This window comes from Phascolarctos cinereus, unplaced genomic scaffold (assembly GCF_003287225.1).
Source record: "Phascolarctos cinereus isolate Bilbo 61053 unplaced genomic scaffold, phaCin_HiC Scaffold_7;HRSCAF=346, whole genome shotgun sequence".
Lineage (NCBI taxonomy): Eukaryota > Metazoa > Chordata > Mammalia > Diprotodontia > Phascolarctidae > Phascolarctos > Phascolarctos cinereus.
Window position 1 is genome coordinate 92,138,244 of NW_027556180.1, and position 17,010 is coordinate 92,155,253.

Here is a 17,010-nt window from a genome sequence, read left to right on the forward strand (position 1 = left end):
GAAACAAGCAGGAAGATGGTAAAAGAGAGATTATCCAGGAAGAGATGGTAGTCAGTAGTGTCAGATGCAACAAGAAGATTAAGAAGGATAAGGATGGAGAAAGGCCACTGCATTTATCAATTAAGAGATCATTGGTTTTTCTGGAGAAACCAATTTCACTTGAGTAATGAAGTCAGAAGCTTGATTGCAAAACATTAGAAGAGAGTATGGGGAAGAGAAGCAAAGCAGCCAGTGTAGATATCTTTTTCAAGGAGTTTTCCTGAGAAAAGGAGGAAAGCTGTATAGGACAATAGCTGGAGGGCATAGGGTCTTATGAGGTTTTTGTTTATTTGTCTTTAACAATGATACTTGCATGTGTTTGTAGACAACATGAAAGGAACCAGTAGACAGGAAGAGATTGGAGTCTAGAGAAAGAGTGAGTGATAGTGGATTAAGCTACTGGAAAAGATGAAGACCAAGGGTATCTGTGGAGAAGTTTACCCTGGTAAGCGAGATAGTGGGGGGGATGACATCATATAAATGTGAAATGAGGGAAGAAGGATCTCAAATTTTGATGAAGTATAAGGTAAGAGGGAAGAGTTAGTGGTAAGGGAAGGGAAGCCTAAAGAAAGAAAGGAAGATTTGGTATAGCTACTATGGTGAATGGAATAGGGAATCAGGTAGAAAGTTATAGTAAGTTTGCCTTGCTGCAGTGAGGGCCTCAATGAGATTCACTAAAGGAATTTGTAGTTGACTCAGTCGATGCCATTTCCTGATTTCCTTCAGTTGTGTTTAGTAGCATGTATATAGGAGTGAAGATTGATGGTGAAAATAAGATGGGGTTGGGTTTTGGCAAGGACTGATCGATCAGCAGTAAGACAGGGAAATAAGATTAAGAATAGAGCATGTTGTATAGTTGAACTGGTTCACCAGAAGGATGAGGTTAGAAAGGGAAGGAGAATATAACCAGTTAAGGGTGATGGCCTTGGATGACACTGAGGGATGAAAGATTGGAGGATATGATGAAGACAAAGAGTACATTTAGGAGGAGTAGGGAATAGAGAGATGGAAATATAAAAAATCATATTTGGATAAAGGAAATTTTGAGTTCTCGAACGTAGAAGGTAAAAACTTGTAGGTGTTAGCAGGATCAAGAGAGTGACTATTCCTTTGTGTAGCAGAAGTGGAGTGAGGGAATAAGTCTACGTACAGAGTTCAGAAGATTGAGGAATTGGGAGGTTAGCATATGTGAGGGAACATTAATATGTATGTTGAAGTCCCTTAGAATGAGGACATGAGTTAGGGGTGGAGATGAAGACTGTCAGCCTGGCACAGAACTCATTGAGAAAGGAGGGAGAACATCCTAGGGATTGGTAGGTAACAGCTTGCAGAATTTGGTTTGGGTATTAAATTTGTACGTCCTGAAACTTGAGGTAGGAGAGATTGCTGAGTGCCCTAGTTCCCGCAAGCCATCCTTGAGCAGGCCAAATTGTTGAATTCTTGGTGTATATAGACCTAGGGAGGAGGTAGGAAATAGTGTGACTTTATATCACTTTATTAATATTCTTGATATAGTGACTAGATTGATTGTCAACTTCTTGAAGAAGCCAGCTACAAAGACATTCTATTTCTTGGCTTCCTATGCTCTACCTAATACTCCAATTACTTGATTAATTTTCATGAATTGTTCATACATGAATGACATCATTAACTGTTCATTGGCTTCTCAAACTCAGCATTTCCCAAATAGAGCTCATTATTTTCTCTTCTAAAACCACTCCTGAAACTTTGTTAGTCTTGATAATAACATGGCCTTCCTTTTAGTCACCCTGGTTGGTACATTCAGAGCAGTCCTTGAGTCCTCTCTCCCAAACCCCTTCCCAACATTAAATCACTTGTCAAGTCTTATTGAATGTCCCTTGCATCCATCTGCTTTCCACTCTTCACAATATCACCTCCTTGCTTCAGGCCTCCTAACTTCTCCTCTGAGATATTATAATAGCCATTTAATTGGTCTTCCTGTTGCCTGTATCTCTTCTCTCTAAGCTATCCTCCACACAGCTACCAAGTTAATGATCTTAAACACAAGCCTGACTTTGTAATGTCCCTGCTCAGAAATCTTCAGGGGTTCACAGTTGCCAGTAGTATAAAATACACATCCTTCAATCTGACTTCTACGATCTGGCTTCTGCCTCATTTTCCAGAACTTTTCTCTTACTCCTCTTACAACAAATTCTATGTATATGTTACTGGCCTACTGATTGCTCCTTTCACTCCACATTCTACCTCCTATATCCAAAACCTTTGCATGGCTGGTCTCCCCTTGGGGAATGTTCTTTCTCCCTTACTTATGCTTTGTAGAATATCTAGTTTCCTTCAAGGCTTGGTTCAGGTTCTACCTTCTCTGTGAAGACTTTTCCCTTATTATTAGTGCTACCTTGCATTTACTTGTCTCTTTACATGTAGTAATGTTCCCTCCACCCTGAAGAATATAAGCTGAACACAGAGACCGTTCACCATTTTATGTTTGTATCTCTAACACTGAGCGCAGTGTACATAGTTTGTGCATATTAAAAACTTAAATTAGGTATTGAATTAAATGAAATTAACATCCAGCACTCTATACTTACTGCCGTATGACTTTTCAAAGGAGCTAAGCAACAGTAGGGATATGTGCCAGTTTCTATTAGGAAGAGGGGAAGGATGTAATTCTTACAGATATCCTGGGAGGAATTAAATGTGGGAACTTCACATCCTTCTTTTGTGAATGAGTGAAAAAATTATTTTTAATGATAACAAATAGTTTTATAGATGGAAGCACCTGCAGGAACACCTCCAAGAATCATAGTGCAGGTTTGTTGTACATGTGATTGAGATTGTAGCCAGCAGTATGTCTTATATCCCTCATTTTGTCTTTTCAAAGATAGCTGTTTTCAGTATCAGGTATTTCCCATGTAAATACAAAAGCTGAATTCTGTTTACTCGTGGAGGTCTTCCTAGTAGTTAGAGATAAATCTTTCATACTTTTTTTATAATATGTCTCTTTATGCATGTCTGTCTTGAATAACTGCACAGAGTTATTTGTAGTTATCAGTCAATCAACAAGTATTTACTAAGCACCTACTATGTGTCAAGCACTATGCTAAGCACGGAGTTTATAAGTACAAGGAGTGAGACAATCCCTATTCCAAAAGATCTCACATGCTAAGTGGGAAGATAATGGGTACATATAAAACACAGACAGCATAAATATAGTGAATAAATGCAAATATAAAAATAGACATAATAATATATATACATACATATACTTTACCCAGCTGCATGCCTTTGGGCTTTTCTATCATGCCACTAAGAACCTCAGCAGCAAGCACCTTGGCATCCTGCAAGATCATATCAGCTTTGGTACTCACACCTCATCGGTACCCTCTACCTCCCTGATTGAGGAGTGAAGCAAAGAGCTCCTCCCCAAAATCTCCAGTCATGGAGGGTGCCCAGGCCAAACATGTCTTCTTTTCCCACTCAGCTGTAGTCACCAGTCAGTCATAACTACCTTCTACTGTCCTGTCCTGCTTTAGTTTCCTTTTGTGTGTTGAGGGCAGGGACTGTCTTTCTTTTTCATACTTGTATCTTCAGTGCTTAGCACAGAGCTTAGCACATAGTAGAAGATGTGAACTTAAGTCTTCCTGCCTCCAGGCCAGTCATGCTATTATCCACTGTACCATCTATCTTCCTCAAAGAGAAGATTGATCTAGATGTCCTTCAGGGTTCCATCTAGCTTTCAAATGTCCTATTAGATACTTCAGTACCATCATCTGACTGCTTCAAGTCTTTTCTGCTCTAGTCCTTCCTCCATTTAGCTGCCAAAGTAATTTTCTTAAAGTATAGGTGCATGAACATCCAGGTACAAGTGCATGCTACCACCCTCCCTACCCATTCACTAACCTCTAGTGGCTCCTTATTACCTCCAAGACCACATATGAAAATCTTCTGTATGTCTTTTAAAGCTCTTAACAGCCTGACCCCTTGCTACCTATATATGTTTATATTCTCTGTCATCCAGCTGTACTGGCCATTTTGCTGCTCCTTACACATGACACTACATTCTGCTTATTCTTTTTCTTTGGCTGTCTCCCATGGCTGAAATTCTCCCCCTCCCGTTCTCTGCCTCCTGTCATGTCTGACTTCTTTCAAGACACAGCTCAAATCTCACCTTCTGAGGAGGCCTTTCCTGGTTTCCCTGCCCTACCCCACTACATGTGCCTTCCCCTCAGAGATAACCACCTATTTGTAGTATGTATGTGTGTGTATCTCTTATTTGTAAATAGTTGTTTGCACTTTGCCTCTCTCATTAGAATGCAGTCGTGTGGTTTTTGTCTTTTTTTTTTTTTACATAATCAGCACTTAACACAGCTCTTGGTACATTCATGGCAAGCATTCATTATATGTTTATTGAGTATTCTAATAATCATACCAAATATACGGGGCCTTAAGGTTTGCAAATCATTTTGCAGATAAAAATTTCATTTAGTTTCCTTATGTATAAAATGGGAATAATAGCATCTACCTCATAGCTTTGTTATAAGTATTAATTGAGAAATGTGTGTGTATACACACACATTTTTGCAAACCTTAAAGCACTATATAAATGTTAAATAGTTCTATTATTATAGTAAGTGACTGATGGCAGGATTCAATCTGATATCAAATCTAACACTCTCTCCACTGTACCACCCAGATGGCTTCATAGGAAGTTCCCGCAATTGTTTCTCCAAACCCAGTGATCTCCAAATTCCAGGCATCTGTTCATCCCATTATTGTTGAGACCACATCCCCAGTTCTTTTAAACAATCCTTATATGATATAGTTTCAGTTACTTTCTCTGCCCATTTATGGATGCTTTTCATTTTGCTAATATACCTGTTTGTTTTTCATATTTAACTGTTTCCCTTGGTTTCTGTAATCCATAGTCTGTAGCCTATAGTCTGGTTAAGGTACTGCCTGAGTTTATTTTGTTCAGAGATTCTTCATGCCTAAAACCTAGTATAGATTTTCTCCCTTCCTCTTGCAGTAAACCTAAGCTTAGTCTTCTTTAACCTATTTCTTCCTCCAGTGAGATATGAAAAACTAGAGGTGTCCAGTAAGGGGTTCTTAAGGTGTGGCAGTGTATGTAGACCTCTCCCACCACACAACTTAACTACAAATCGAAGTGAAAGGAAAGCCTGGTGAAGCTCAAGCAGTGCAGGAGCAGCTACCTAATAAAATGGCTGCCAGGGGCGATATGTTTGGAAAAACAAACATTACTTAGTAACTGGGGCTTAGGGGATGTACGGTGTAAGTCAATCAGGTAAACGTCCTCTGAAGGAGATATTTTTGATTTAATAATAATACAGGCAGAGTGGTGTAGTTGTTAAGGGCCGACCTTGGAGTCAAGAAAATATGAATGAATGAAGCAAGAGAGCACACACTTATTAAACATTTACTATGTGCAAAGTGCTGCTCTAAGCAATGGAATACAAATTAAAAAGTAAGGAGCTCACCTTTCCTAATGAGAGAGACAGCACATGTGGAAGGTTTCTGCTGCAGGTCACGTGGAAAGGTCCTATGGTCTTTAGAGTCTCCTGTGGTCCTTGGGGTTCAGTGACAAAACAGATGCTAATGCCTCTTCCTTGTGTCATTTCCATGGATAAAAGCATATCAGTTTTGAACATGGGTTCAGATTCTATTTCTGACACATACTCTATGACCATGAATAAATGGTTCTTGTCTTTTCCTGTCAGTGCTCCAGTCAACTCTCTAAGGCCATGAGTTGCAGATAAATAATAACAATTATTATTATAAACATTATAATAAAAATTATGTTTATTTTTTTTGATGAAAACCTACTTTCTGCCCCTTAATGTGTGACCCACAGGGATCTGTTTCTATTTGAAATCTATTTGAAGTAACTAATATTTAGAGAAATTCAAATTCAAATATCTCTGAGATACCAACTCACACTCATCCTTTTCTCTTTCCCATTGAGAAAGAAAAATAAAATTCTCACATTGCCTATTAAAAAAATGTCTCAACCTGTGTTCCTCAGTACATCACCTCTTTATCGGAGATGAGTATCATGTTTTATCATGAGTTCTCTAGAATTGTGGTCAGTCATTATGTCTTTCAGAATTCCAAAGTCTTTCAGAATTGTTTGTCTTTACAGTAAGGTTGTTATTGTTTAAATTGTTGACCTTCTTCTGTTCACTCAGTATGCCAAGTTTTTGCCAGACTGCTTTACATGTTTCCCATCAGTTCTTGTTGGTAGTGAGTTCTTGCCACAATAACCAGAAACTTTAGGTTTATCACGTACTAGGCTACAGTGCTCATTTGCTTCCATATATCGTGTACCTAATTTGTTCCACTAACCACTTATTTCTTAATCAATACCAAATTGTTTTGATCCTTACTCCCTTGCAGTTCAGTTTGAGATCTGGTGCTGCCAGGCCTCCTTCCTTCTCACTTTTTGAAAAATTAATTTACTTGAGATTCTTGATATTTTGTTCTTCTAGGTGAATTTTGTTATTATTTCCGATGAATTGTTGAACTGTTCCACAGGTTTAAGAATGCTTAGGCATGTCTGTATATACAAAATATAAAACAGGCCAGAGACTATAGCGGTAATGTGGTAGCTGCATTATATTTATACTTGTTAGCATAGCATATATAAGGATTTTTGGAATTTCAGGAATTATAAATGGAATGCATGTTATTCATGATTTTTAAAAAGTTTTTGAAGTAGATCAGGCATACATGTGATACTGCATCACAGATAACAGTTGAACTACAGATTTCATTGCATAAAATTGGTACATATTCATTGGCCATAATACCAAATGCTTAAGAGCCAAGGTATATTTATTTATTTTGTGATAAAATACAATGTGAACATTTTAATTAACATTACTTCAAGGGTAGTTTTGGATATAACAGAATTGGTTGCTATTTATTAATCTCCTTATGCATGTGTGTATATGTGTATGCATTGTGTATGTGACAATCTCTGTGAAATACATACATCTGTGTGTGTTTGCTATATGTATGATTTTGTTTTTTGATATGTCGTGTTTTTATCATTCCAAGGAGTTCCTTCAAATCTTACCTTAATGATGACTACAGATGAGAATAAAGAATACTGCCCACCATGCTCAGACAGACCATTTTCCAATTATGTTCCCTTCCAATTTTGTTTTTGATTAGTACCTCAGAATGAAACCAACAAAATTATAGTACTTTATAATTCAGAGTTTAAAATTTTAGCATTATGCACAAATACAAAATTCATACTTGAGAACAAAATAAAATAAAAATCCCAATTGAAAGGGAACTGATAAGTGGTTACATTTACTTTTTGCTGGAACAAATTGAAAATATAAGGATGGTCTGTGGAAAAATGGACAATTAGATCTAGTACTTGCTGCCTTTGATTTGTTAGGTAGTGCAGAATTCACTTGTAAAGCTTTCTGTTGGAGCGGATTGCTAAAATCCAGAGACGTGGATCAGTATAGCTAATATTGGTAGAATTATAGGAAGGTGGTAGTGTGCTGTGATGTAGAGGAGCCCAGATCTACCACTACTGCCATCCCAGTGAGACCTAGAAATGTAACAGTCTGAAAGCAGATACATAAGATGAATTACCTGTAGATTCCTTTGCACAGAACTCTGCCTCCTGCACAGAACCAAATTCTATGGAGATCTTGAGACAGACAGACTCAGGGAGGTGTAAAATAGATGGCAAGACACTCCTGGGAGCTAGGAAGGGGAATTCTTGGGACTAGCTGCACCAAGCCTAATGGTAAGAGAAAGGCCCAGTGAAATTCTTGACAGTAGTAGCTGAGCATCAGGAGGGAGCTCATAGAAGAGAGAATTTCTAAATGTTTCTCATGAAAAGGGCAGTTCTGCATAGATATTTTGAAATGAAAATGAAGCTGCCAAAGGAAATACTGAGAAGGACACAGGTATTTTACTGAAAGGGAATACATTGAGTTAAAATGTTTACATCTTAACTGAGTGAAAAGAGAAATGTCTTCTAACAACCCTAATACTTTTTTAAAGATTATAGAGAAACATGGAAATGACAAAGGTCCTGTGGGTGTTTTTGTCGTGTTTTAATGATCTAAAGAGAAGACAGAAATGGGAGGGACAGGGGAATATCTGGGGTGGAAAGGAGAAGGAAAGGGAAGAATCTCTCTCATATAATAGAGAGTACATAATTGTAGAGGAAGATGTCAGGGGAATGAGCATCCCATAAATCTCATATTCATTTGAACCCCCAAAAAAGGAAGATTGAATACAGTCACAGACACCAACAGTTACACATGTTGAGAGATTTTGGTATAGAAATACATGAAAATTAGAAAGTGTAGAGATGGGGACAGAGTGAAAGGAGGAGGGGAGAGGAGTCTAAGAGGGAGAACAGAATTGGCAAGGTAATAATTGTAATCAAAATAAACTCAAGTTTTGGAGAGAAGAATATGAAAGTGAGTTAAAAGGAAAGGAAAAAAGAAGAAAAACCTGAAATTGTGAGCTGGGCAAGGACAAGAAAAGAGCTGCCCCAGAGAGGAAACAAACTGTTTCATTTATAGATCACGAGTATTTGCCAAAAACACTCTTTCAGTCATTTTATTTGTAAAGAGAGGTAGATGAGAGCAAAGAAGGAAAAGTAGAAGAGAACAGGATGGAGGAAAGTATATATTTAATATTAATAACCATAAATATGAATGGGATGAGATTAAGTAACACATTGAATTAGAAAATAGAACCTGACAATTCGTTGTTAACAAAAAACACACTTGAAAAACAGGGATTCACAGAGAGTCAAAAAGAGAGGCTGGAACAAAATATATAATGCTTAAGCTGAACTCAAAAGGACAGGAGTACAATTCTTATTTCATATAATGCTAGACATCGTAGACATGATAAAAAGAGATGGGGAAGGAAATTATATTAGGTGTAAATGTCCATAGATAATGAATCAATAGCAATACTTAATAAAGATGTACCTAATAGCAGGAGCAGTTAGGTGACATGGTGGATAGAGTGCTGGGCATGAAGTCAGGAAGACTCGTCTTTCTGGGTTCAACTCTCGCCTAAGACACTTACTAGCTGTGTGACCCTGGGCAAGTCATTTAACCCTTATTGCCTTAGTTTCCTCATCTGTGAAATGAGTTCGAGAAGGGAAGTAGCAAGCTACTTCAGCATCTTTGCCAAGAAAAGCCCAAACATGGCCATGAAGAGTCAGACATGACTGAAACAACCAAACAACAGCAACCTAATAGCATTTCATGTAAATACTTGAAGAAAAATAATCAAATTGAGAGGGAGAGACAGATAGTAAAAATATAACAATAGGTGACACAATGTGCCAATTCCAGACCTGGATTTAAAAAAAAAAACTTAGACAAAGTCAGCAAAATTGTAGAATATAAAACAAATCCAATAAATGATTAGTATTCCTGTGTGTCACAAGCAAAACTCAGCAAGAAAATCTAGAAAGAGAAATTTCATTCTAAATAACTACAAAAGTTATAAAATATTTGGGAGTGTATCTATCATGATATGCTCAAGGAACTATAGGAATCTGACTGTAACATAATCTTTACAGAAATAAAGACAGACTTAAATAATGAAAACCATTAATTGCTAATGGATAGATTGAGCCAACATAATAAAAGTGACAATACTACCAAAATCAATTCATCTATTCAGTGCTAGACCAACCAAACCACCAAATTAATCATCTCATAGAGCTAAGAAAAATAATAACAGCCTTCATATAGAGAAAGAAAATGTCAGGAATCTCAAAGGTAGTAATGAAACAAGTCACTTAACCCCACAAAAAGATCAGGTAAATAGATTCAGAAAACAGAAATATTAAAGGCATCATTAATAGAACATGAGGTGATAAAAATTGTAATGGAATAAAATTTTATTTATTAAGTGAAATATAAGCAAAAACAGATTTTAAAGAGACTTTATAGCAGATAATTAATGGGTTACAGGCAGTAGAAGAAAATTTTATTTCTGTTATATCACAGAAACAATGAAAATTTATCTTAACAATTAAAATTATTAATTAAAATTTATATTAAATTAAAATTAACTTAAATTATAGTTTATATAACATAATGTCAATTTATATAATATATAATTTTATAAATCATAATTTATTAAGTTATAATTTAAATTAAATTAAAATTTATATTAACAACTAGTCAGTATACCAGAATTTGTTAGTTGGATCCAAAGCAGTCTCTGTCAGAACATTTATATCTCTGAACACTTATATTAACTACAGAAAGACAGAGAAGACTAATTAATTTAACATGGCATTTTAAGATCTAGAAATAATCAAATTAACAAATACGGAATAAGTATGAAAATTAAAAAAATCCAAATATTAAAAGAGAGAAACAAATTTAAAGCAAACACTACTGAAGTGACAAAGCAGTTAAAAACATGAATAAACAAATCTATTAGCTTCTTTGATTTTTTTTTAAAGGAGGAAGACCAAGTCATTACAATATAACATGAGAATAGAAGATTCTTATGAAGAAATAAAGAAAATTATCAGAAGGAAAATGGCACTTTATTTTTGCAGAAATCCCTGAAAACATAAGCAAAATGATAATTCTAAAAATACAAAATAGCCAGATCAACATAAGAGAAAACAAACAATCTAAACAACTTAATCTAAAAAAGATAAGTCATCTCACAGATAAATGAATTCCAAGGAAAATTCTCATGGTTCAGAAGGATTTACAAGTGAATTCAGAAATCTAAAGATCAAATATTTCCTATGTTATAAAAACTACTTTCAAAAATAGAGAAAGTAGGTACCTTACCAAACCCTTTTATAGGACAAGTTTGGTCCTGGCATCCAAACTGGGAAGATAAAAAGCAAGGGGGGAAAATTATAAATCAGTAACACTAATAAATATTAATGCAAAAATATTACCAAAGAAGCAATAGCAAAAATTAATATATTCAGTACAACTAGTTGGGTTTATACCAATAATTCAAAGATGGTCCAATTCTAGGAAAATAATAAATTCAATTTATCACATTAGCAACAAAATAATGACTTGGTTATATCAATAAGTGCAAAAGTCTTCCACAAAACAGCATTCATTTTTACTAAAAATACTAAAAAAGTATGAGAATAAAACTTTTTCTTAATATTCATTCTGATCAAAAGCATCTACGTAAAATGAAGAACAAATATTAACTGCAATAGAGAAACACAGGATATACTCCCCAAAAGACTGAGGTTGCAAAGTACAAATGCCCCACTGCCTATTATTTGACACAGTATTAGAAATACTGGCAATATCAATAAGAAAAGAAAAAAGGAATAAACACGGGCAAAAAAGAGGCAAAACTGCCAGGGCTCAGCGATAATTTGATCATAATAAACTGTAAATTGTATTGTACTCCTGTTTCTATATTAAGTCTGTATGTCTTGGTAGTTTAATTCTCAGATATTTAATGTTATCTTTCATAGAATTTCTTTTCCAATTTTTGGCACTGTATCCTGTGTTTTATTGGCAATCTACAGAAAAGTTGGTGATTTTGTGAGTCTGTTTTATATTCTGCTACTTGATTAGTTATAGTTGTCCTAATTAATATTTTTTGATGACCAAGTCCTCCAGATTCCAGAGCCGGTGCTCTCTCCACTATGCCACTAGCTGCCTTTATTTACCTGATCTTTATCCTCTAGTAAGTGGACAGTTTTTATAGAGGTGCATCTGATATTGACAAATAGGAATATGAGTTAATATTCCTATTTAGTAATCTCCAAATTTAGTTTTTCTAATGCTTTGTTCATATTTTTATTTTAGTTAATATATATATCTTCTGTGAGATTTGTGTAAGTCTGAACAAGGCGTATTGAAGTTAACTGCAATTGTTTTATTACATAGCTCTTTTGGCAGTTCAGTTAAGCATAGTCCTTGGAGTTCTAAATTTTAAGTCAAGAGAAACTACTTACTTCCTCAGATGCAGGCAGCTTCTTCTAGCCTCTGAATCCTTTTCTCTAAAACCTGAAGATTGCAATGTTTGTAGAACCTTCTTCCCAGAATTTGTGTGACTTTTCTATGAGACAAGTGTATAAGGCATTTTGAAAAGTGCTACATGAATGATAGTGGTTTCTGTTACATTTTATGTAACATATTTAATATTAATATTGTTTCATTGTGTAGGGGAGAGGTGGTCCTCAAGGCCACATGTGGTCCACATGGTCCACTTTAGGATTTGTTCTGTAAAGTTTGGATTCATTCAGAGGGCCATAATGGCGGATCTCGAGGGCCACATGTGTCCTTGAGGCCACAGGTTCCCCACCCCTGACTTAGGGTGTCTTTAAGCATAATGTGGCTTCCTTTCTTGTGTTTCTTTACAGTATCTACTCTTTTATTATTACTTTGTTTGCCACACCAGCTCAGCTTTGCTGTGGTTCATCTGTCTCCCCAGATTTTTGTGAATTCCTCCTGTCCATCTTTTCTTATGGAGCCATAATATTCTTTTACAGCAATATACTGCAGTTTGTGTAGCTGTTTTCTCATCTATGGACATCAACTGTGTTTTCAAGTCTTTGCTACCATAAAAATTGTTGCTGTGAATATTTTCTTCCTATCTTAAACCTCTTAGGGGTGTATGCTTAGGAATTAGAATATCTGAGTTGAGGATAATTTTTAATGTGGGAAGGGACTTGGTATGGTGGTTGTGAATTAGGTGATAGTTGTATTCCAAGGAGAATACATAGAAAAATGTCTTTTGTGGAAAATAACAGAGAAATAGTATAATGTATTTGGGATTTAGGAGTTTCAAAATATAGTTCAAGCTGAGTATGAAGTTGCATCACTAGCTATAGTTACAGAATTGCAAGCAATAATTCTTTTTTTTTTCCTTTTAATCTTATCCTCCTACTCCAAGTGTTCTGCTTTTTTTTTTCTGTTTTGACTTAGTTGGTTTTTCACAGAATGTACTCAGAATGAGAATTTTGGCTTTGAAGCAATAGAATAATGTGTTTTGCTCAGCCTTGTATCTCCACTAGGAATAGCAAGTTGAGACTTGGTTTCACAACTGAAAAAGTGGGAGGGAAATGTTATATGTGTGTGTATGTTTTTTTCCCTAAATCTTTCCTTTTAGGTCCATCTATCCCATCCACCCATCCTTCCGGATCATTGCCTTGGCAGAGCCTCCTGTCATAGGGAGCAGCACACAGCAGTGGCTGGGACCAGAATTCTTAACTCTCTTCTTTTTCCATCACATGAAACCCCTGATCAGAAGTGAAGAAATGGAAGTGATTAAAGAGATGGTAAGAGTTTATCCAACTGGAGCCTGTAATAACCTCTTTATAAGGCCACCCTGCCTTTTTATTTAGGTACTGTGTTGTTTTTGCTGTTACCAGTTTATCCTCTCCCAACCCTGACACACTTGCTCCTACCTTCACTTATATTTTATAATATGTCTTCCTCCCTCCTCAGAAGAAAATATTATAACCTCTCCCCCCAATTTTCAGCCAGAGTTTACCTTAGTTAGGCTGCAGCAGAAATCTTTTGAGTATTTTAGAGTTAGTACATATTAATTTAGTTAGTTTACATGTTTACACTGGCGGTCCAGTTAACATACTTATGGGGCTGTGAGATCTTCTGCCTGTTGTGTAATAAGTGACCTATGATCTTAACAGTATAGTAAACTACTCCAGAGTTTGGTGGTTTAAATATGACCTTTTCCTGCTGATAGATGATAAAATGATAAATTTTAATTGGTTGATCAACCAAAATTGTTTCCAATTTTTATTTTCTCTCTAAACTCTTTCATCAAATAGGTTTCAAATGTACCTCAGGATGCAGTGGAGAAATTGTTATCTTTTACACACAAACTTCGGGAGACACAAGACCCAACAGTGAGTTTAGTTTTTCATGTTTTGCTGTATTGTTGACATAGTATTGTCCTTTATTTTCCTTAAAAATCTATTTTTCTTTTGTATATTTTTATCCATTGTTATCTCTTGTGTCATTGAAGAAATTGAAGGCATCCGTTGTGAATTCCGTCTTTCCTGGTTGCATATTTCTTTTGTTTTCTTTTTTCTCCCCCTCCCTTCCCCCCCCCTTCAGCATCAGTCCACTATTCCTCCATAATTTTCTCCAGGTGTAGAGAATGAGTTGGCCATTCTTCTCACCAGTACTGACTCCTCTACTTGTGCCCTTGGTCTCATTCCCTTCTCCTCCAGATACTTATCCCTTCAGTTATCTCCTCTCTCTAATATTCAGTTTTCCTTCTCTTCTGGCTCCTTCCTTGCTTCCTATGAACATGTCTAGGTCTTCCTATTCTTTAAAAAAAAAATTAAGTTAATCTTACCATCCCTACAAGCTATCATCTTATATTTTTTCCTCTTCACAACCAAAATCTTAGCAAAAACATCTGTCCACAATTCTTTCTACCATAGCTTCTCCTCTCATTCAGTTTTCAACCTCTTGCAACCTAGCCTCTGTCCCCACCACTCAACTGAAATTTCCTTCTCCACCATCATCATTTCTCTGTGGCTAATTCCAGTGGCTTTTTTTTGTCCTCAGACTTTTTAACCTTTTAAGACCACTCCTCCCTTTCTGAATACTTTCTCCTCATGGACTCAAGTGACACTGCTCTGTCATGGTTCTCCTGTCGAAACAATCTGCAATATCCTACACAGGAGCATTGTTCATTTCTCACCGCCTATTAGCACATATACTCAAAAGTTCGGTCCTCTTCTTACTCTATATGTTCTCATCACCTACTTATTATGGATTTTAGTATTACTACTATATATGTGACTTCCAGGTAAGCATTCAAAGTCCTCAAATCCTGATTTCACATATAAGGCCAGCCTTTTTTTTACAGTGACATAGTACCTCTAATGGACAACTTATTACCTGAGTGTTGTTGACATCAATCATTACTCTAATTAAAAATGAAAAATAACAATATGTTTGTTATTGATTTTAACCAATCTGTTATAGCATGAAGGAAATAAAACTAACAGATAGTTGTGAAGAAAATCCCAGAGAAGAAATAGTTAAATACTTCTTCCCTATAGAACATCTCACCACCCCTCCACAAAGATTTTTAGCTTTTTTTCGTAAAAATATCAGCAACTCATCAGAAGGAAGAAAAATAAGAAAATATTTTTTCAGAGAGAGAGAGAGAGTATATGGGAAGATATTGCTTGAATCTGTAATTTGAGATAATATTAATTACACCAATAAACAGACACTGTCAATGCTTTTAAAAATTCATAACCATGGCAACTACAGTACTATATACTAAAAATTTCCTTTGTGCAAGGATAGAAACTAATCTAGAAATTTGATATTGATTTTACTTTTTTTAAGTCCTTAGTGTAAGTTCTCTTGAAATACTTGAATGCTTTTTATTAATGCCCACATTAGAATAATATATATTTGAAAATAAGAAAACATCCATTCTCTCTCACTGCCTTTGATTTAAAATGCTGATTTTATTGCTCCTTTATTACAGGATGGGTCTTTTTGTTGGTAGGTGAATTTTGGTAAGAATTATTTTGATAAGGTAACCCAGAATTAAAGGAATAAATAAATTATTATGTTTAAAAAGTCTAAAATATTACTTCTTCCCTTTAGTTTTTAATACTAGCTGTTATTGAGGCAAATCAGCTTATAGTTGTCAAATGAGTGAGTCACTGTTCAGGCTCTAGGGAAATATCTACGGATCACTGACTTGAAGCTTGTAAGCCAGTGTATAATATCATGTCTGTGCTATGAATATAAATTTGTGCCTTGGGCATATAATATGCTTATAACAGGACTTGTTATATGCAAATGCTCTGGTGGGGGTTATTTGGTATTCATTTTCTTTCATTAAAATTTTGGTGGCCAGAATTCTTAAAGTATTCAATCACTTTGATCTTACAAATAGTACATACTGGCAGAGTTTTTTTCCTCGCTTTTTAAATTCATTAAGGCACTTGTAAAGTACTCAGTATCACAAAGCTGAAAAATATTGTAATATAGTGGAAAGTCTGACAAATTCACAGTTGAAAGATCATACATAGTTCATCCTGGCTGTACTGCTGATTACTGCACAACACAAATGGTTAAGTTACTGAATTTCTCTGACTCAAATTTCCTTATCTCTGAAATTTGGAGAATGATCCTTGCTGCTTTATTCCATCTCACAGACTTATTGAGAGGAAAGGGCATTGTATGATAAATTAAAAGCAATAATATCTTTGTAGGACAGCCAAATATATTAGAAAGAGGGTGGAATTGGGAGTCAGGAAGGTCTGGGTTCAAAAATTGCTCCTGACATTTACCAGATGGGTAACCATAGGTGGTTATGTAATATCTCTGAATCATAATTTCTAAATCTAAATTGGGGACGATAAAGCTGTAGTCCTCACCTCACTGGGTTCAACCCAGTAAATCAGGTATCTGCTTAACAAATCTTAGTACTATGTAAGTAAACTCTTGTTTTTGTTACAATTATCATTACCTTTATGACTTTTACAAGTCACCCAACCTCTGAGGCCTCAGCTTCTTCATCTGTAAAATGAATGGTTAGCCTAAGTTATATCTAGTTTTTCTTGCAATTATCAATCTGCGATGCCATGATTATTATTAAAAATAAATAACATGCAACATAATGAAATTTTATGTCCATGCAATGTTACATTGCAGTTGCCTGCTTTACAAGAGTTTAGTTTTTCGTCTATAGAGTTACTAAAATTCAGTATTTCTTGTTATCAAGAGTTTTCATTTGATTTTCATTTTTTTAAAAGAACATTTGGATTAGTTTTATTGTCTTACTGTATATGGCATGGCAAAATACCTATAACTGTTTGCTTATTACAAGATTAAACAATAGTTGTCTTGTTTAAAGTTTGAGTATATAATTTTCAGAATATATTTCTTCCCAAAAATTAGTCCTGTGCCAATTCTGAAATATACTATCAACAATAAACATCACAAATAAACCACACAC

The 17,010-nt window shown here is 35.4% G+C and overlaps 1 protein-coding gene across 2 annotated transcripts in view; it reads left to right on the forward strand.

Moving 5' to 3' along the window:
- VWA8 (von Willebrand factor A domain containing 8) overlaps positions 1–17,010 on the forward strand; it is a 391,323-nt gene that overhangs the window by 134,319 nt on the left and 239,994 nt on the right. For both annotated transcript variants that reach the window (XM_020977001.2, XM_020977000.2), the window contains exons 15-16: positions 13,159–13,327; positions 13,841–13,918. In XM_020977001.2, coding sequence (XP_020832660.1) covers positions 13,159–13,327; positions 13,841–13,918 — 247 coding nt within the window. The remainder of the gene's footprint in view (positions 1–13,158; positions 13,328–13,840; positions 13,919–17,010) is intronic.